General features: G+C 59.7%; 2 protein-coding genes across 2 annotated transcripts; both read right to left on the bottom strand.

Moving 5' to 3' along the window:
* Positions 1-2,931: 2,931 nt before the first annotated feature.
* On the bottom strand, positions 2,932-7,191 carry LOC309450627 (keratin, type II cytoskeletal 75-like; the record flags this gene model as incomplete). The annotated part of the gene is made up of 9 exons (XM_082073635.1): positions 2,932-3,128; positions 3,236-3,267; positions 3,572-3,792; positions 4,033-4,158; positions 4,360-4,524; positions 4,740-4,835; positions 5,032-5,092; positions 5,598-5,812; positions 6,754-7,191. The coding sequence occupies 9 exons, from the start codon at positions 7,189-7,191 to the stop codon at positions 2,932-2,934; spliced, it is 1,551 nt and encodes a 516-aa protein (XP_081929761.1).
* A 6,445-nt stretch (positions 7,192-13,636) lies between these two features.
* LOC309450623 (keratin, type II cytoskeletal 6C-like) lies at positions 13,637-19,460 on the bottom strand (the record flags this gene model as incomplete). The annotated part of the gene is made up of 9 exons (XM_082073628.1): positions 13,637-13,917; positions 14,098-14,132; positions 14,465-14,685; positions 15,095-15,220; positions 15,648-15,812; positions 16,069-16,164; positions 16,481-16,541; positions 18,085-18,299; positions 18,876-19,460. 9 exons carry the CDS (start codon positions 19,458-19,460, stop codon positions 13,637-13,639), a joined length of 1,785 nt encoding a protein of 594 aa, XP_081929754.1.
* Positions 19,461-21,213: the final 1,753 nt, after the last annotated feature.

Genomic DNA, 21,213 nt, shown 5'->3' with positions numbered 1-21,213 from the left:
GCTGCTCATCCTGCGGATGAACCGGGCTCGGCACACCCGGCCGCGCGGGCGCCGAGTTCACCGCGAGCACCGGTGAAGCACTCGCAAACTGCAGGAGTTGCATTTTTTTAGTGACAGTCACGATCTGGCTGTCGAAATAATCTGAGAAAACACTAAATGCTCCTGCCCGCCCCTGGCCCCCTCCTGCTTTCTCCTCCGCAGGCGGATGGTTCCCACGTTGGGCAAGCGCTCGCTCATCCCTGTTTCACGGGTTGGTCAGTGCCCTTGCGCAAAGGCGCCGCTCCCGGCGCTGCCCTCGCGGGTCTCTGTTCCTGCTGCTGCGGTTCGGGGCGAGCCCAGCGGGCAGCGCCGCAGCTCGCCAGACATCTGGACTCTGTTCTCAGGCCCAAGCAGGAGTCGTTTAAACCAGGACTGGTGGAGAAGGGAGAAGGGAGATGGAGGGAAAGGCACAGGGGCGATGGGGCTTTAGCGGAACTTTTAAACCATCAGCTGTCAAAAACCAGCTGGGGAGCAGAAAATACGTGGAGGGTAATTTTATAAATGGCATTTTCAGACCTTTATGCGAAAAGTGTCTACGTTTCATTCTGATTCAGGCTGCCGAGAAGTGATGAAATACCAGAGTGACCAGAGGGAGATACCGTTGGCCGTGACGACACTAAACCTGAGCTGGCGAGTTCTCACAGCTTCCCCTTCGCAGGTTTCGAGCTGTTTCCTGACTCGCGGGGTGAAGCCCGTTCCCAGGCTGCCCTCCCCACGCCTCTTGGTTTCCCCCCAGATCTCTTATGCACAAGAAACCCCGGGCTGGGGTCCAGCCTTGGGCCGTGGGTCACAGACCCTGGGCCTGGGGTCCAGCCGTGGGCCGCGGGTCACAGACCCTGGGCTGGGGTCCAGCCTTGGGCCGCGGGTCACAGACCCTGGGCCTGGGGTCCAGCCTTGGGCCGCGGGTCACAGACCCTGGGCTGGGGTCCAGCCTTGGGCCGCGGGTCACAGACCCTGGGCTGGGGTCCAGCCTTGGGCCGCGGGTCACAGACGGTCCCCGTGCTCTTCACCCGCACAGCGCCGGGGCCAGTCCCGCGGTGCGTTCTCCGGTGAAGTTACAGCGAGCAGCACTTCTCAGGAGAGGAGCTTCTGTGGCTAAGCTGTGCAAGAAAGCTCAGGCTTACGGCTAAGTCTGTCCTAAAGAGCTCTGTAAAAACATTACGGGTAGCAATTAGCAATCGGTTCCCTCCATGCATTGCAAATCCCAGCTCCTGAGTGCAAGCACCTTCCGTTCCATTGTGCCTGAGGTTTTAATGCGGCCGTGCTGGAGCTGACGAGGACCGTCCTGTGCCGCTGCAGTGCCAGCCCCAGGCCGTGGCTCTGGAACTCGCCCGTTGGGACGGGGTGCAGAGGTGACGTCCGCGGTGACCGGACGTCTGTGCGCTGCGCACGTACAGACACACGGACCTTTGCCAGGGTGGCTTTGTGTATTTTGCTTAAAAAGCGATGCCCTGGGAGAGCAAATGTTGTGGGCCCAGCCTTTCCCGTGCCAGACGAAGGGCTTTGTAATCTCAGTTTTATGACCCAGGTGTTGCCGCATCCGTCCCGCGGGCCCGTCGGCGGCGAGGGGCGCATCCGCTGCTTGGAGGGTGTGTTTGGGCAGCGGAAACGATGGGAAACCGCTGGTCTGAAGGAAAACCTGAGCCGAGCGTGTCACCGGGCGCTGCCCGTTGCCCTCTGTTCTCTGCCGTCCCTGGAGCTCGTCAGGCACACGGGGCGAGGGTTGGGACGTTTCTCCCGATGGCACCTGCCGGTGGGCTCTGGCGCTCGGGGCTCCCAGCCAGCTTTTCCTTCTCGGTTAATTTCTCCCGATTAGCCAGAACCACGTCTGAAACTGCTGCGCCTCCTGCTTCTTCTCCAGCCTCCCTAAACAAGGTCTTGTCTCCAGTGTGTTCTGGGACTGAGAACAGTGGATCTTGAAATCTTTCCTTTTCCAACAGGTATCCTGTCCTTGGATGTTATTTGTAGCTGTTGGGTGGGCGACATCGCGTTCAACGGAGCGTGTGAACGCACGTGGACCTGGCCCTCCACTGACAGCGAAGGAGGCGGAATATCGGCATCAAGAGCCCAGATAACCCCTGAACCCGCGTGGCCGGCGCTCGGAGCGGGGGGGAGCGCTCAACCGCCCCGGCTGCCATTCGCTGCCGGCACCGGCGCTCAGGTGAGCCGGGCGCGGTCAGAGGCCTTCGGAGGTGGCTGATCACCTGAACAGGTCGGGCGGTGGCTCTGTCTCCCCCGGTAATTAGTTCCCTATTGTCAGGAGTCTGTGCGGGGACACGACACCTTGGCCCTGGCCCCTGTGCCCCGGAGCCCAGGCTGCTGGATCCGAGGCCGTTTCCCGTGCCGGCTCCTGCCCGGTGTGCCCCGGGTTTGGCTTCGGGTGTTTTACAGCGGGGGGAGCACGGGCATGATGTTCCGCGCTCCCTCGGAGCCGCGCTGTGCCCGTGTGCTCCGGCTGCCGCTGGACGCGGTCGGGAAATGGGAGTGAGGAGCAGAGATCTGCGCCTTTAACCGGGCAGCGTCTTGGCAAGAGTGCTTGTTATCTGCATTTGCATTTGTTGTTCCCCATCTTTAATTAAAAGGTCCACGCAATAGAATAAATTACATATGCATTTTTATTAGACAAACACCAGAAAGTGAAGAGAGACAAACAGTCATGGGACACGTTTTATATACAAAATCCGGCCAAAAAACTGCTGAGCTGTGACAAGCAAGTTGCGAATGTAAAGCAGCGGGACTGGCGTTGGGCAGCAGAGCCCCGTGCGGCGCGAGCCCGACAACGCGGCGGGGGGAGCGTTCCCAAGGGGGGGCGGGGCGGCCCCGCGCTGGCCCCGCTCTGCTCCGGCGAGGGACCAGCGCTACGGTGGTTTCTGGCGAGTGGAAAGGAAACTTTTAGCTTCTGTAACTCCTTCTGGTGGAGGAGGTGGAGACGAACTTGACGCTGGAGCTGCTGCCGCCCGCCAGGCCGGCGCTGCCCACCGCGGGGCCGCCGGCGCAGCCGAAGCCGTTCCCCACGGCGCACACTCCCCCGCTCATGCTCAGGTTGCTGCCGCCTCCGTAGCCCGTTCCCACCGTTGTCCTGGTCACGGCTGCGAGAAGGAGAAGGGAAAGCTCTCAGTTCTGTGGGCATTGGCTCCTCGGCGCAGAGACGCGCCAGCGCTCGAGTCACGTAACTGCGCGGAGCTTAGAGACTTACAGATATTCACTGGGACGCCGTCTCCAGCCAGCCTGGGGGGGACAGACAAGGGAAGAGGGTGAGAAATCACAGAATGATGGAATCATCGTCTGCTGATACCGGGGGGAAAATCTAGGGTACGTTTCCTTTGGGGAGAAGAAGATAAACTTGGTGTGATCCAGGGACGCTTTGTGCGATGTGCTGTCCGTTAGCTGGGACAACCTTCCCTCCCCCGTCCCCGATGCCCTGCCGGGCGTTTCCAAACCGCCGAGCGTTTCCAAACCGCTGAGCGTTTCCAAACCGCTGAGCGTTTCCAGTGCTTGAGCCGGGACTCGAGGGGTCGTGTTCCCCACCCACCTGCTCTCCTCGCCCTCCAGCAGCTTCCTGTAGGTCGCGATCTCGATGTCCAGGGCCAGCTTGACGTTCATGAGCTCCTGGTACTCGCGCAGCTGCCGGGCCAGGTCGGCCTTGGCCTGCTGCAGCGCGTCCTCCAGCTCGGCCAGCTTGCCCTTGGCGTCCTTGAGCGCCAGCTCCCCGCGCTCCTCGGCCTCGGCGATGGCCGCCTTCATGTTGGCGCACTGCGGGGGAGAAACGCTGCTCAGGTTCCCCACACAAGACCCAGGTTTGTTCTTGGCCTGCCCTGAAACTACACGGCTTTATTCCAGCACCACCAGCATAACCAGCGACAGTTCCATTCTTGAGATAAATAGGGCAAAACTGAGCAGATCTCACATAACTTGCCTCTGATCTTTTTCCTTCCTCCCCGTTGCAAGTCTAGGGGTAAAACGGTTAGAAGTGCGGGCTTTGCTGCCCTTTACCTGTTTCTTGACGCTGTCGATTTCCGAGCGCAGGCGCTGGACGTGGCGGTTGAGCTCGGAGATCTCCTGCTTGGTGCTGCGGAGGTCGTCCCCGTGCCTGCCCGCCGTAGCCTGCAGCTCCTCGTACTGTCGGGGCAGAGGAACCGTCAGCCGAGGGAAAAACCCCCCGTTTTGGGGTCAGGCGGGTGCCCGGGAGCGCGGGGCCCTCCCAGCCGGAGCTGCAGCGCGCGGTGCAGCACCCGAGAGGGTTTTCTTGGAACAGTCGGTCTTGATCTGTTCAAGACAAGACATGAAGATAAGAGCCCGGGAACCCCCCCGTTCCTTCACCTTGGTCTGGTACCAGGACTCGGCCTCGGCGCGGCTGCGGTTGGCGATGTCCTCGTACTGCGCCTTCACCTCCGCGATGATCCCGTCCAGGTCCAGGTTGCGGTTGTTGTCCATGGTCAGCACCACCGAGGTGTCCGAGATCTGGGTCTGCATCTGCGAGAGCTCCTGCAAAGGGCCCAGGGCCGGGTGAGCTCACCCGCCGGGAGATGCCGTTTCATCCCCTCCATGAACGTGCAGACCTGGGAGAGGCTGCAGATCGTTATCGCGGCAGCTCAGACGCCTGGTAGAGCTCGAAAGGATTCAGCATCTCCCGGGGGGAGAAATTACAGGCTTTCCGAGAAGCGGAGGGAGGGGAGCCCTGAGCCGGGGGTTGTGCTCACCGCTTCGTAGAGGGCTCTCAGGAAATTGATTTCTTCAACCAGCGCGTCCGCCTTGGCTTGTAACTCCACCTTGTTCATGTAGGCAGCATCGACGTCCTGGGGGACGAGACATTTAGGGAATGTGTTTTAAACTCTTATTAGCAAGCCAGGAGCGTGCAGCTCTCTGCAATGACAGGCCGGGGAAGGAGGCGCGGAGCAAAAAGCGTTTGGCCTCCGAAGGGATGGAATTGTGCGTGAGCAGACCAGAGCTCTGCAGATAGCGCTCAGGTGCTAGGCTGGGATCCGCTCTCACCTTCTTGAGTGTCACGAACTCGTTCTCTGCCACCGTGCGCCTGTTGATCTCGTCTTCGTACCTGCGGGAGGGAGCCAGAGCAGCATTTGTTTGGGCAGGCAGCAGGCGGGTGATCTGAGGGTGCTGGAATGAACTTCCTTAAGAGCATTTTGCATACAATGTTCTTTTCTCCTACAGAGCATCTGAATAAGAGACCATGCGCGTGTTCCTGGGCTAAACTAGTCAAAACAAGTACATCAACAAGTTTTCTAGAGTCTGTTCTCTTTTTGCTATTGTAGCCATCGGTCGCGCTCGCCGTGCCCGTCCCGGGCGGACGGAGCGAGCTGCCCTGAGACTCGCAGGCCTGCCGTGTCATTTCTTTTTCTCGGTAGGTAATTTAGTTAATAAGCCTTTGATCATATTCCAAATTATTCCCTGAATGTTTGTGCATTTGGCACTGTTACTTCGTTACGGTTTGTCTTGAGAAAATGTCACAGCCTTGGCTGTGGGGGTTCCCGTGTTCCCGACTCGCCGTTTGGGTTCAGGGTGCTGGCGGGAGGCGCCGGCCGGGGAAGGGCAGCACTTACTTCTTCTTGAAGTCCTCCACCAGGTACTGGGTGCTGAGCAGCTCCCCCTCCAGCCGGCCCTTGTCGCCCAGCAGGCTGTTGAGCTGCACCCGCAGGTTGTTGATGTAGGTCTCGAAGAGCGGCTCCAGGTTGTTCCTCACCGTTTTGAGCCCCTGCTCCTGCAGCAGGCTCCACTTGGTCTCCAGCACTTTGTTTTGCTGCTCGAGGAATCGGACCTGCAAGCAGAAATATGCCGAAGGTGTTTGGATGGGACGGGGCTCTCGCTCGCCGTGCGAACGGGGCGTCGCGCTCCAGCCGAGGGGAACTTCTCTGCCCAGCTGGTTTTGTAGCCAAATTCTCACCTGGTACAAGAAAACAAGTTGCTACCTGGCTGTGGGGACCCTGCTCAGTGCTGCAGACACGCTCTGCAGTGACCACGGACCTTCCTGCGTGATTGCTTTGCTAACTCAGGACACGGTACCTGCGTTTTGTGAGGAGCGCCTGCACAATCAGGTAAGAGCGCAACAGGCTTTGCACTTTGCTCTCGTTTTTTCAGTAAATACAGTCAGATGCCATTTCTCCCTTCCCGCAGCACAGCTCCCCCACCCCACAAAACCCCAAACGCTGCAGCGTTTTCCTTGAAATCAGAGCAGAAATCTGCTCGACCAGAACAGAAACCGAGCATCTGATTAACCAGGCAGTGAAGCGGCAGGCAGTGCCAGGTTTGCGTTCTGAACCAGCAGCCCGAACGTGCTGCTGTCGCAGCGATAACTTCACGTGCCCTGGAGGAAAACCCGGGGAACGAGCAGCCTGCATCCCCCTCCTGCAGTTCGCGGGGTTCCCTTCTGCACCGCTCGCATCTCACCTAACCCTCTGAGGCCGCTCCCAGGGCCCGGAGGGAGCGCGGCGGCTGCGGGGGGACGGATGCTGGAGCTCGTGTTCCGCGCTGCCTGCGCAACGTCAGGCGGCCACGGAGGAGAACCCGAGTACCGGATGATTAATTCATAGCAACCGCTACGCAGCAGGTACCGTTCCCTGGGATTTCCGGGGACCGAGCATCTTCAGGCTCATTCCTCGCGTCTTTTCCTCCTTGAGCAGCTTATGTGCTCAGAAACAGCTAAAGAAAGAGTCCTCGTCAAAAAGAATCAGGATAAGATTAGGGAAGCTCATGTCTCACCTTGTCAATGAAGGAGGCGAATTTGTTGTTGAGGGTTTTGATTTGTTCCTTCTCCTCCTTTCGGATCCTCTGGATGTTGGGGTCGATCTCCAGGTTGAGGGGTTTCAGCAGGCTCTGGTTGATGGACACTTCTTGGATGCCCCCGGCTGGGAACCCAGGGCCACCAAACGCGCCGTAGCCAAAGCCGCCGCCAAAACCTCCGTAGAAGCTGCCGCCCCGTCCAGCCACCGAGATCCTCTTGCATCCCCCCACGTTGTAGAGGCTTTTGCTTCCGAAGCCGCCGCCGACCCTGGCGAAGCCGCTGCCGGCGTTGCAGCTGCCGACGCGGGTGACGGAGCGGGAGCTGAAGCTGGTGCGGCAGGTGTTGGGGACGATGGCCGAGGCGGCGCTGAAGCCGCTTCTCCCCCTCTGGATGCGGACGGTGGACTGGCGAGACATGGCTGGCGCTCGGGGCCGGGCGGATGCTGAGAACAGAGCAGCGGCGGCGCTGGCCGGGAGCGAGGAGGAGGAGGAGGGAGCAGGAGAGATGAACCTGTGCTCTGCACGGGCTCCCAGAGCCCTTTTATGCATTTGTGAGACTGGGATGGGTTTGATGAGGTTGGATCATCTTTCTGATTAATTAAGCTTGGCATGTCCAACAGCATTCTGGAGGGTGAACTCACTCCGCACACACGCCCTGCTGAAATAATGCAGCCGGGTTCTGAGCAACAGGGCTATTGTTGGGAATAACTGTCGCCCCGTGCCGGCGCTGGAGCCAGGCAGACTCCGGAGCGCTGGAGAGGGCCCGTGAGTCACTGCGCACGGAGGAAAACACCGTTCACAGCGCCCGGCACCGCGGAACTTCATCCCTGGGGATTGGTTTTGCCCCTTTTCTGTTCGTGTTAACGAGTTACGGTGTCGTAGGAAGGAACCCCTGTCGGGCAGGGCCGTGTTCCACAGCCAGCCCTGCGCTTTACCCTGGTGGCTGTGATAGACACTGCGTGCTGCCCCCATCCCGCACAGTGTACCCGCAGAAACGGCTCCGCTTCCAGCCCTAGACAAGCTCAGCTCCCTGAGCTGCTCTCTTCTGAAAACACTGCTTCTGCAGGCTTCTTCCATCCCCGAATGTAGAGATAGATATAGATATATATGAATGAAAATGGAATGTTTTGACAAGGTCTGCATTCACCTGTGGATTTTGGCAGCTGCCATTGAGCTCTATCACCAATAGTTGTGCTACTAACTCAGCTGTGAGGATTCGGACGTCGGTGTTTTAACAGAACGGAAACAAACAGACAAAATAGGAAGAAGGATGTGGGAGCGGGAGCTGCTCCGCGTGTGGTGGCTCTATGGCAATGGGCGCTCCAGGGTGGCTCGATAGCAATGGGCACTCCGGACTGCTCCGCATGCGGTGGCTCTATGGCAATGGGCACTCTGGGGCTGCTCCGCGTGCGGTGGCTCTATGGCAATGGGCGCTCCGGGGTGGCTCTATGGCAATGGGTGCTCTGGGGCTGCTCCGCGTGCAGTGGCTCTATGGCAATGGGCGCTCCGGGGTGGCTCTATGGCAATGGGCGCTCTGGGGCTGCTCCCTCGCCCCGTTCACAAACACCCCGTACTTTCCCAGCGATGGAGTCGGCTCAGTCAGCACCATGCGTCCAGGTCCCCGCTCGCGCACACGGTCCGGCTGCAGGAACCAGCGCAGCCCTTTGCTGTGCGCTCAGCACGGCTGGTGGTTTAACAAGTCAAATAGGAAAACATGAAAAACAATTCATTTTTCAGGACAGCGAGTGTTTGTGGCCCTCGTGTGCTTCGCGGTGTTCAGGAGAGGATGATTCATGCCTGGTTTATTTACCCAAGAGAGTGAACTTGCAGACGCAACCCCCCGAACAGCTTCCCCGGGTTGTGTGCGCGTCCGAGCGGCTGCTGGGAGCAACGCGATAGGGAGGAACGACCTGATATTGAGCAACAACGTGATACTGAGGAATGATGTGATACTGAGGAATGTCGTGATACCCAGGAATGACGTGATACCGAGGAGCGTATCTGTGCTTCCATCTCCCCCGTCTCGCAAGGTGGCCGGGTAAGGAAACTCCCAGATATTCTCTGTGTCCCTTTGTTTCCCCAGCACCTCGCTCCAGCGTTTGCAGTTGAGTTTCTAAACAAAAAGGGCAGGGGGGGGCGGTAAATAGCAATCGTGGGTTCATTTTGGTGGCGTTTTAAGGGCTGGATCCTGCAGGTTTTGCGCCTGTGGAACCGGCGGGGGGTGCAGCCGGCAGCTCTGCGCCCGAGACGCAGCGGGTTGTCCATCGCCCCGCGGGTTTTCCCCTCCGATCGACAGCCGTCACGACTTGATTTCCCCCCACACAACGTGCTGGGTTTATGTTACAGACACAAAACGTTGGAAGGCTGCTGCAAGGTGGCAGCTTTTGAGGCTGCGGCAGCTCCGCGGGCGGTCGCTCCCAGGGCGCGCTCGTCTCGGAACCCGTGTCCCCAGCACTGTCCCGTGTTCCCGTGTGTTCGGGGGATCCCCGTGTCCCCAGCGCTTTCCCGTGTTCCCGTGTGTTCGGGGGATCCCCATGTCCCCAGCACTGTCCCGTGTTCCCGTGTGTTCAGGGGATCCCCGTGTCCCCAGCGCTTTCCCGTGTGTTCGGGGGATCCCCATGTCCCCAGCACTGTCCCGTGTTCCCGTGTGTTCGGGGGATCCCCGTGTCCCCAGCACTGTCCCATGTTCCCGCGTGCTCAGGGATCCCCTCCCAGTGGATCCCAGTGGATCCCTGGCCGCGAAGCCCCCGCAGAGGTTCCCGGCTCCGGCGTGGGCAGAGCTGACTCAGGGTGCTGAAACCCACCCGCTTACTAACAGCGTGATGCGTCAGTACTTTCCCTTTCCCCCTCGGGCTCCTTTTTTACATATGAAACTTGTCTTTTTTGGCTAAAGAATACGCCAACTGCGTTGGAGTCCCTTGTTAATAATAGTAATAACGCAGCTCCTCCAACCGAGTGAAAAGAAATTAATTTCTTTCCATTTCACGTTTGCAGCAGGGTGGAGGTGATGCGGTTGTCACTCATCTGGAAGGAATTTAGAGGTAATTACCGAAGGCAGGACTGTGAGCACCAGGAGCTGCAGCTACAGGTCTGGGGTATGGGCGATGGGGGGGCGGCTCTGTTGGTGCAACACGGGGTTTCCAGGGAGCTCCCGGAGCGTCTCCCTGCACCTGCGGCTCCAGACACGCCGCGGGTTTGCTGCTCCGCTGCCGATAACTGGCTCCGATACGGCCTCTTCCTCCTTCGCCGCTCGCCCCGTAGTTTTTCCTCCAGATCAAACAAAAGGAGCCGCGGCTGGGCGGGTCCCCCGGGCAGCGTCCATCGCCAGGTCAGACAGGTGCCAAAAGGCTCTTCCCTTCCCCTCTTGTTCCTTGGTCCCAGGCCGAGCAGAGGGACGCGCGGCCCCGACCCAGCGGCAGGAGGTCCCTCTGCACCCTGTTGTAACCTAGGAGCAGAATCTTGGCCGCGTTTGGTTCTGACATCACACTGATATCAAGGTAATAACTCAGAGAGCGGGAACGTGAGTTCTGGCTCTGTCGGGGCAGCTCCAGCCCCTTAGTGAGAAATCGGAGGCGCTTTCTGTGCACGCAGCCGCGAGCGGGACGGAGCGGGGAGCCCTTGGCGGTGCTGGGCGCCCTTGGTCAGACTGGGCTGGAGTTTTCACACGTGCCTCCTGTGTGTTTTGTTTGCAAAAAAGTACATTTACTTGCAAAATAAGAGTGTGACTTACTAACTTGGGTCGGTTCACCTGTGCTACCTAATCTCAGTTTAATTATCAGCAAAGTCAAGGCTGTAATTTAGGTTAATTGCTTAAATTAAAGCCTTTGGGTTAAACTTGGGCTGCTAACCTAAATTCAAACCCTACTCATTTTGACCGTAATTTACTATTTCATCCCAAGTTAATGAAGTCCCGCTGGTCACCCTGAGCCTTTTCCACGGGGAACCGCGCGGCTCGGAGCGTCGCGGTGCCGCGGGGCCTCGGGGACGGTTCCCGGGGTGAACGGGGGTCCCGCAGCCCCCGGAGCCGTTCCCAGCAGCACCCGCGGGCCGGGCAGCTCTGGCTGCGGATGCTTTGAAGTGGAGGCGTGAGCCGCTTTGTGCAGGTGATGGTGATCTGGGCAGCGCGGGGGCAGCGCTGCAGCCGGTGCCTTCACCTTCACCAGTGCCGCTGGTGCCAGGTGTTTCGTGCAGAGCGGGGAGGCCTCGTTTCCCCTGGTGCATCTTGAAAGAGCCTCTGGCTCTAGGTGGGTATGAGCTGATGCGTCCTTTACCCTGTTTTATATGTAGCACCGTACCCAAAGAAACCTAAATACCCCAAACTGCGTTGTAATGCTTTGTCTCTAATCCCCGAATAGGGCTGCTGGGGCTCACGTGGAGAGCAAAGATCTTCCGCAGGGTTATCACCGCAGCGCTGCAGCGTCGCCTCCTTCCTCGTGGCCCCAGGGTGCGTCTTTCCTCCGATACAGAAAATCCGGCCCTGGAAGGTCCCGGGGTTTGGGGTCACTGTGGCTGCTCGTGGCGCGTCCCGCAGCTCCATCGCTCCATCCTGCTCCTGCTGCCGCTCTCCCGGCAAAGAGCCGGAGCGGGAGGTTTGATTCCTCCCCGTTGAGCGCAGCGGGACGTGCGCGGCGCCGTGCTCGGAGCCGGTAAGATAAACAGGGATTATCCACCTGTCTGGGGAGTGTGTCCGGCCACGCCGCGGCCGTTTCGCCAGCCCTGGTGCTGATTTACGGCGCGGTGTGGCACACGAGCCCCACGGCCGCGGCGCCGTCCCCAGCCGCTCCGGGAGCCCAGCGCGGCGTCGCTGCTCGGCTTAAATAGCAAAGCTCGGCCCAGGCAGGTGGCAGCCGGGAATATTGTTCTGCTGCCGGTTTTGCCACGTTACCCCCCTGCAGCCATTTTGTGTCTCATTTCATTTGCAGGCTGCGGAAAACATTTGCAAATTAAAACAAAATCATTTTCTTTGATGAAAATTCTGCTTTTGAGTCCAAAAGCTGCAAAGTTTCGTTTGGGAAATGTGGAGGGGAGATGTTTCAGCACTTCAGAGGCATGATCATTCGCCTATGAAACGCTGAAATTAAATGTTTGGTTAGAAAAGGACTTCACCTAATGTTTGAGTTCCCGGCTAAAATCACTGGTTGAGTTTGAGTGGAGTGAGTGAGGTTTCCAGCTCTCTGTGGATCCCGAGGGGCAGAGGCGCCAGGGTGGGCTCTTCACGCTGCGGAAACACGAGACCGAGAGCTGCTCGAGGCCCTTTGGTTTCCCCGGCAGGACCCGAGGTCGCGGAGGGACCCGGAGCAGGGCCCCGGTACGGCGGGGCCGCTGTTGGAGCCCATGGCGCAGCAGCCTGCAGTGTCCGCTCCGTGCAAAACAAAACCCAAGCCCTGCATTGATAATTGAAAATACACGTATAGTTAGCAGCAGCAGCCCAGCTGGGATGGCTTCGCAGGCTGCACCCTGTTTCCTTAAACAGTCCAAGAAACATGCTCAGGTGCTTGAAAACTGACACAAACTGTTGAACGGATGAAGCCAAACCCGCTCACCCTTCTCGAGCGCTCCTGGGGGGCCAGCGGGTGTCCCGACCGTCCAAATCCCGCGTGTCTGCCCTCCCCGGGCGCTGGAGGGGCAGTCCCGGCTGTGCCCCCCCAGCCCCGCGGGGGGCCCTGGGGTCACGCTCCTCGCAGGGTGACATGGGGCTGTTCTCTTGCTCTGGGCCCCCACCTGCTGGAGACACCCGCTGGGCTCCCGGCCGGCTCGGCTCCCACCTCCCCGGATTCCCAGCGGGATCGGGGACCAGGGAGCCCGGGAACGGCGTCAGGGTCATTCAGAATGGAGCTGAGGCCCCAAAGGGCCCTTCAGAGCCGCAGCTCTGTGCGGGGTTTGTGTGTGCTGGGGAAAACCCCCTGTGCAAACGCTGCACGTGCAGATTTTGGGCACTTCGCCCCGTGTCCGCCCCTCTTTGCCGGTGCTGGTTCCTCCTGTTTGTGTGGACTGAGCTGTGCCCCCATCTGCTGGCCAGGAGTCCCTCTGAGCCCTCCGGCTCGGCCGCGGCAGCTCTTCCCCTCGTGCTCAGGGTCCGTCCAGCCCGCCCTCCTTCCCGCCCTCCGCAGCCCGTCCCGGAGCCCGAGTGCTAAATCCCAGTTGTCTTTCCACCCATCGGCACCCAGAGCAGCGGAGAAGAAAAGCCAAAAAGCAGCAGGTTTTTAAAAATGAGAAATGCTCTTTATTGGACCGTACAGTGCTGTGGGCCTGGAGGCGAAGAGGCTGGAGCCACCAGGACGAGGATTTAGAAATGGGGGTGGCGATCGATGTGCGCAGAAAGCGATAACCGCTCCCACGGGTGCCCAAGCAGACAGGAGGGGCTGGGAGAAATCTTGACGTGCAGACAGGAGATGCGAAGGTTGTAACACGTTGCAGGCAGAGGCTTTTGGAGCACCGTGGAGCTCTTTTCCTTGCTGAGGACCTGGGCCTGTGGTTTCGCGAGGCCGTCACCCCGGTTTCAGAGGAATGACACAGGACCGTGGCCAAGCGCGGCTGTTCCCCTCAGCAAAGCGCGTCCACGTGGCTTTGAACGACTCCGGGGGCGGACAAGGACTGTGCTGGGAAAGGGCCAGCGCGGGCTCCAGGGCTTCCAAAGCCCCGCCGGCGACCTGCTGCAACCTCTGCTTGGCCACAGGTGCTCCGGACAATCGCGGCGGGGTCCTGCTCGTCCTCCCCTGCCCCGGAGGCGGAGGGAGACGGCCGGAGGAGGAGAGAGGGTCTAGCGCAGCTATTTACACTGGTGATTCGTAGGGCAGCACTTGCTTTCGGAAGGAGGGAGGTCGTGGCGGTGGCTGCGCGGGCGGCCCCGTGCTCGCCGTCCTTATCTGACGGTCTTTTTGCTGGTGGTGGTCTTGGAAACGATCCTGACGCTGCCGCCCGCGCTGGAGCCCACGCCTCGGCTGCTCCCGGAGCTGAAGCTGCTGCCCCCGCCGTAGCCGAGCGCTCCGCCGAAGCCGCCGCTCCCGCCGCCGAAGCCGCCGCCGCTGCTGCTCATGCTGTAGCCGCCGCCGCTGCTGTAGCCGCCGCTGTAGCCGCCGCCGCCCATGCCGAGGGAGCCGCCGCCGCTGCCGTAGCCCATCCCGCTGGAGGTGCTGACCACGGCTGCAGGGACACGACACCCGCGTCAGGACCCGCCAGCTGCCCCAGCCGAGGGGGCCTCCTGGCAGCGGGTTGGGCTGAATGGCCTCAAAAAGGTCCTTTCCAACCCAAATTACTCTATGGCCTGCACCGTCACCCCTGCGGTGAGCGGGAGCGAGCAGGGTGGAATCGGGAGATACTTACAGACGCTCACGGCTCCGACTCCCTCTCCAGCGAGCCTGTAGGGAAAGGGGAACGTAAGGAGTAACGCCAAAGTACAGACAAAATCTAACATGAGCCACTGGAGCACCTTTGTGGCCATCAGCAGGGACTGTCCTCAGCTGGGCTATGTCCGTATCACAGATAAAAATGCTCATTTTTATCTGCATCAGGTGCCAGGAACTGGAGAAACTGATCTTTTCCTACAAAACTCCCAGCTGACATATCCCTTTCTCTGCCCCTGTTTCCCATCGCCCGGTGCTGCAGCCGCGGGGCTCAGCTGCTGTTGGTGCCCCAGGAGACGCCCCCGGCCCTGCGGAGCAGCGCCCAGGACCCGCGTCCTCGTCCCCACCTGCTCTCCTCGCCCTCCAGCAGCTTCCTGTAGGTCGCGATCTCGATGTCCAGGGCCAGCTTGACGTTCATGAGCTCCTGGTACTCGCGCAGCTGCCGGGCCAGGTCGGCCTTGGCCTTCTGCAGCGCGTCCTCCAGCTCGGCCAGCTTGCCCTTGGCGTCCTTGAGCGCCAGCTCCCCGCGCTCCTCGGCCTCCGCGATGGCCGCTTGCAGGCTTGCACACTAAAACCAAGGAAAATAGGTTGTCATTTCTCTTTGGCCACCCAAAACTCATCCCTGAGTATCGCTGTGGGATTGCAGGTACTGGCTGGTGGCTCCTGGGGTTGCACTGAGAGGTCATGATGGGCCGTTAAGAAGGTGTCGTAGGGTGGGTGACATAATCTTGTCCCCCAAGAAAAGGAGAGACCTCTGCATGTCTCCGCTTTGCTCCACACCTTTTCAGGGCAGCTTAGTAGTTCACAATTTGCTTCCCCAGCAAGAAAGCGGCTCTCACAGCACATCCCTGCCCGAGGGACCCTCTCCGGTGGGCAGAGACGGGGTGGCCGTGCCCTCCTGTGCCAGGACCTGCCTCCTTCTGGCCAGCGCCACCTCCCAGCCCAGCAGCTGCTCTGCGGGAGCGTCCCCCTCCTACCTGCTTCTTCACGCTCTCGATCTCGTTGCGCAGCCTCTGGACCACGCGGTTGATCTCTGAGATCTCGATCTTGGTGTTGCGCAGGTCGTCGCCGTGCCGGCCCGCTGAGACCTGCAGCTCCTCGTACTGGGGTGCGGGAAGGGGGAGAGCACGGTGAGGGCAGCGCAGGGGACTTGGGCACAAAGCGCAGCTTAAGGGGTGGGGGACAAAGTTCCTCTGAGCAACCTGCCCATGGAATGACAGCATTTGCCCTTAGTTATCGATATATGCTAAGATTGGATTGCACGGAGCACCTCTGGGTTGTCAGCTGCTCTTAAGGACCTGGAAGGAAAAGAAGCTCTCCGTGTCTAAGGCCAGATCTGCCGGTGGCTCTTTGTGAGCCCAGGCTTAAGACATGAAAGCGCCTTTCTCTGGGTTCCACACAAGGACTCTGAGTCTGGCCAGGCGTGGGGTCCCTGGCTCGCAGGGGGGTCTGCACGCGATTGCAGCACGCACAGAAAGATTAATTCATCTGCGGGCGATGCTGGAGCCACATCTGCGCTCGGTCACCCACCTTGGTCTGGTACCAGGCCTCGGCCTCGGCGCGGCTGCGGTTGGCGATGTCCTCGTACTGCGCCTTCACCTCCGCGATGATGCTGTTGAGGTCCAGGCTGCGGTTGTTGTCCATGGACAGCACCACCGAGGTGTCGGACACTTGCTGCTGCATCTGGGATAATTCCTGCAGAAGGTGCAATAATGGAGTTAGTGCTCTGGGATCTGGAGCAGAACCTGCGCAGATGGGGGCGGCTTGGGAGCCCCTCTGCCAAACCCTCTTCTTGCATTTTCCCTGCTCTGTTTCTACCTGTTTCCCCTTTTTTATCTGCTGCCTGTGTTTGAGTTTCCAGACGGCTGTGACCCCGCTCTCCGTGACCGCTCACAGCCCCGAGCACGGCGCCGGAGCCCCGGGGAGCGCGGCCGGCGCCATCTCCACTTACCGCCTCGTAGAGAGCGCGCAGGAAGTTGATCTCGTCCGCCAGCCCGTCCGCCTTGGCCTGCAGCTCCACCTTGTTCATGTAAGCGCCATCCACGTCCTAAGGAGAAGAGAACCAAAGGCTTCTGGTGAAGCCACAAGCCAGAGGGACAGGGGACGCCAGTGCGACCGTCTCTCCGCGTCCAGGTCTGTCGTTCCTTGGGCTTGTTGCTATACTGTTGCGATCAAGGCTTTTTTTTTTAATATCGGACGTTTCCTGTGAGCCGGGACCAGGGATGTGACCTGGGAGTTAAACTGAGTCACACGAGGCCAAAGGGTTCGTAACCGCAGCTGAGGCGCTTCCTTCAGAAAACAGGGCAGCTCCCTGGAGGTTTTGCTGTTGGTGGCTGAGACCCCACTGTCCCCCCATAACTCACCTTCTTGAGGACCACGAACTCGTTCTCTGCGCCAGTGCGCCGGTTGATCTCATCTTCGTATCTGTTTGGATAACAGAGCGAGAGGGTTTGGGTAGAGAGCAGAGATGGAGCCGCTCGCTCCCAGATCAGTGCTTGCGGCTCACGGGTGTGTCCCATATTCCCACCCGTTCACCAGCGGAGCAGACGCAGAGCAAATCGTTCCTGGGTCTGAACCTGCGGGACTCGCAGCTAAAAGGAACAGGTTTGAATCCTCGCCCTTAGAGTCGAGCTCGTACATAACGTGTGCGGGATCAGAGCCCGTGGGAGCAGGAGCTGGAGTTCCTGGTGACCTTCGCCCACAGCAAGTGATGCAAAGGGCTTTCAACAAAGCTGCATCTGCTAACGTATGATAACGTAACAATTTGATGTTTGATATTCTAATAATGCTAATGGCTCTGAACAACCCGCTGCAGCATTTAACTTGAAAGAAATCTGTGATTCTTTAGCCGTGGTTGTGCAAGAGCACATCGTGATGCCTCAAGACTTCTGTGGAAGTTTTTGTGGCTCTGAGCAACATCCTCTCATCAGATAGGCAGGGCAGGGCTTAGCTAGAGAGGAGACGGGACACGCAGGCTCTGCAGGCAAAGCCCTGGCTTTTCCAGGCAGGTTCGCGCCAGTCCCCCGCTCACGTTGCCAGCACCGGCCCTGCGGCCGCAGCGCGAGCGCACACGGGCGGAAACGCGACCTCTGCACTGGGAACCAGCTCCGGACTTGAGATAAGAGGTGTTCCCTATCCCAGCCGGTAGCTCCAAAACCCAGACGGCATCGTTTGTCATTTTTGGCCCGATCAGTAGTTCTCAGAGCCTATAATCCATATCTAGACCTGAAGTGCACCCAAGCACAACGCGCCAGAAGCCGCGTCCGTCCCTCCCATCTGCTCCAAGCGCTGTCTCCCTGTCCCTGCCAAAAAATCTGTCTCTCCACACACTTGACTGTAGCGTTTGAATCCATGTCAGGCCTGCGGGGCGTTTTCCTCAGGCGGGACTTGAATAGGGCGAGCTTGTTCTCGCCAGGCTGCAGCAGCCGCAGCTGAAGCGCCACGCCTGGAAAACCACCTGAATGTCCCCTGGAGTCGGCAGCCGCCGCGTGACGTGCTGGGAACGAGCCGGCGCCCGCGGCAGGGGACCCGGCCCCCCCAGGGAGTCTCCTGCGCCCGGAGCCGGGGACAAGCGCGGCCGCTCGGGCTCGCGAAGGGCTGGGCTTGCTTTGCAAAAGCAGAAATGGGGGTTTTGGAGCTGGCGCTTTATCATGTGTCTCATTCCCCTTTTGCGTGTCTGTTACGCTCCCGAGTGACACGTTTTTCTGTCCCCAGGTGTGTTACTTGGGAGGCTCAAGGGACCAGACTGTGACCTCGGGTACACCCTGAGTTCTGTGCTGGACGCTGATCCTGCCCCTAAGAAACGCGCCCTGACCAGAGGTAATTCTGAGACCAGGCTTTGCTTTCACACCTTGGTGTTGCAAACTGGCGGAGGAGCGCGGTGCGAACACGGGGCGTGCACCAGCCAGCGCAAGCCGCCTGCCCCGCTTGTCACGGGTTTTAATCACTACGCAGCGCGGTTTCTTACTTGTTCTTGAAGTCTTCCACCATGTCCTGCATGTTCCTGAGCTCGGTGTCCAGCCGGCTCCGCTCCCCCATGAGGCTGTCGAGCTGCCGGCGCAGGTTGTTGATGTAGGACTCGAAAAGGGGCTCCAGGGACTTCCTGGTGACGGTGTGACCCTGCTCCTGCAGGAGGGTCCACTTGGTCTCCAGCACCTTGTTCTGCTGCTCCAGAAAGCGCACCTGGGGAGAAAGGAGAGGCAGCCGCGCTCAGGCGCCCGCGGACCGTCCGCTGCGGGAAACGTGCGCCCGGTCACCGCGGAGAGCGAAGGGCGGGAGATGCTGGGACAGCTCGGGGAATCATTAAGATCTGCCTAATGTAGGGCACCAGATTCTAGAAAGTATCGAAAGCATCTAAGGTGTTTAGAGGGTTTATTTTCGGGAGCTGTTACGCAGGCCGGACATCTGTGTTTGCAGCTTTGCGTGTTTCTCCCACAACAGATGCTCAGCCCACCTTACTGGTTTAAACTGGTGTTATCCCATTGTGGAGCTTTGCCGTTTTACAGCCAGTAAATCCATCCGGCCCCAGGGTGTTTCTTACAGGGAGGAGGGGGATTTACTTTCTCGGGAAAATGAAGCACTGAAACCTCCTCCTTGCAAAGGGGAAGCGTGAGCCGGGTGTGCGTGTTCGGCCGAGCCCTCGCTGTTTGCGGGATCGGTTCGGGCAAGCCCCGAAATCCAAAGGAAGTTTCTTCCTCTTGTTTCTCCCTGAGGCAACTGATAACACGCGGGGCGTGATGCTAAGGACCAAACTCTCACCTTGTCGATGAAAGAGGCGAATTTGTTGTTGAGGGTCTTGATCTGCTCCCGCTCCTGCGTCCGCACCTTCTGGATTTCGGGGTCGATGTCCAGCTTGAGAGGCGCCAGGAGGCTCTGGTTGACCGTGACTTCTTGGATGCCACCAGGTGGGCAGACGGGGAACCCGGGGCCACCTCGACCGCCAAAGCCGGGACCTCCCAGCCCAAATCCACTGCCCAGCCCGTAGCCGCCACCACCACCAGCTCCTCCTAAGCCAAAACCAGCGCCTGCTCCACCACCATAGCCAAGAGCAAAGCCGGCTCCTCCACCGAAGCCGTATCCACCACCGGCTCCGCTCCGCAGCCCTCCGCCGACTGAGCCGAAGGAGATTCTTTTGCTTCCACCCAGGTTATAGAGACTTCTGCTGCCGAAGCCGGCGCCGGCACCGAAGCCCGCTCCTCCTCCGGCTCTTCCTCCTCCAACTCTGGAGACCGAGACGGAGCTAAAACTGCTCCTGCTGCCTCCCCCACCGCCGAGGATAGCGGAGCCTGAGCTGAAGCCCCTCACACCCCCTCCGGTGGATGATCTGAAAGACACCCGGCTCATGGCGGCTCGTTGAGCAAAGAGCAGGAGAAAAGAGAAAACAAAAAAGGCTGGTGAAGGAGAGCTGCGTGGCAGGAAAAGAGCAGAGGGCAAGGGAGCCAGAAACCTGTGATGGGAGAGCTGGGAGCCTCCTCTTTTATCTGCTTGGAAAACTTGGCACGGGGGTTCAGAACTTGACGTGCCTTGCAGCAACTTGCCTTGTCAAACACACCTCGGCTGCGGCGCGGCGCGGAAAAATGCATTGTTTGCAGGCAGGAAAGTAACGGAGCGCGGGAGCTGCCCCGGCAGCCGCTCTGAGTCACCGAGCCAGAGTCGAAGCGGCCGGCGCGCCGGGGACAGGACCCAACACGATCCCGGGACCCCGGCAGCCGCTCGCTTGAGTAACATCCCCAGCTCTGGCGTGTCACCCGTGGCGAGCGCGGCAGCAGCAACGGGGGTTTCCAGCGGGGCGAGGGCGTTTCAGCTCTCAGCGCAGCTCCCGTGATTGATTTCTCTGGAAAGGGAGCTGAGCGATCGCGGGCTCGCGGAGCCGAGCGGAGCGGAGCTCGTCTGCGATCTTACCAAAACCTGGTCTCATTGCAGGGGAAACGGAGCAATTAGCGCGGCTTCCAAGGACAGCGAATAAACCCCTTTTCCTAAATAACTCCAGATCACATTAAATAGTTCTGTGAGACTTATAAAATATTTATTAGAGAGATGCTTGAAGTGATTGTTCGTTTGAATCTCCTTGTCAGCTCAGGGTTCAAAGGCTGCCTGTGCAGTGGGATTTTTAGCCCTTTTTTCCGCCCCCCTGTGTTTCACCAGCAGTTTCCATGTCGGTGCTGTTCCGAGATTTCCCGTGGAGGGGAATTCACCCGCTTTTCTTGCAGCTGCCCCCCCCGCTTCACCCCACTGAGATCGTTCTGTCGGAGATTTATTCTGAAATAGCCTTTTCCCTTTAATCTCGGGCAAACCCTCGCCCAGCAGCTCCCACTGAGGGGTTTGTGCTTCAGGTGTGGAGGTGGGAGGGCTGGGCCATGTCCCCCGTGTCCCTCGTGCCCCCCGTGTCCGTGGGAGCAGACACGGGTTACAAGAGCAAATCCCCTCCCTCCCGCCCCAAACCTGCAGGTTTCTGCCCCCGGGGCAGATGAGGCGGCAGCGCAGGGTGAGGAAACCGAGTCAAAGCAGTTCCCGAAATCTGCTCCGTGAGCAATAAGCGATGGAGCTCAATCCAGATGGAGCAGCTCAAGGGGATCTGCTGCCTCTCAGGGCTTGTTTCTGCTGATGTGTTTCCAGCCGCCGCTCGCTCTGTCTGGGAACCTGGAAGAGCCTGAGCACAAGGGGGTGGCTTTTTGTTGTTTTGTGTTGCTTTTTTGCTGTTTTTTCCTTTTTCTGGTTGCAATTAGCAGGAGGCGGCGCTCTCAGCCATCGGCCCCGCGGCAGCACCATCGCTGCCCGGTGCCAGGGCCTGAGTCACCGGCGCCCGCGGCGCCGCGGCCGAGCCGGGAGCCCATCCCTGCCGCGCTCTTGCCAAAGCGCAGTTTTGTCTCTTCTGGAGGGCGGTAGCAGGGGGTGCTCAAGGGGGTGCTCTCACCGCGCCAGTGGAGACCGGGAACCTCCCGGCGCTGGAAACGCCGAGTTTGGCAGGAAAAGCCGCATCGCACATCGCAGCCACCGAGCCCGCGCCGGGGCGACACGGGGACAGGTACCCCCGGCACAGCCCGTGGGGTGGTGTGTGTTGGAAATCAGTCGGTTCTGTGACACACAGGGCAGTGAC

Source organism: Streptopelia decaocto (assembly GCF_964273445.1).
Source record: "Streptopelia decaocto genome assembly, chromosome: 27".
Taxonomy (NCBI): Eukaryota; Metazoa; Chordata; class Aves; order Columbiformes; family Columbidae; genus Streptopelia; species Streptopelia decaocto.
The sequence above is the reverse complement of the archived record's forward strand: the minus strand, read 5'-3'. Positions and strand labels throughout refer to the sequence as shown.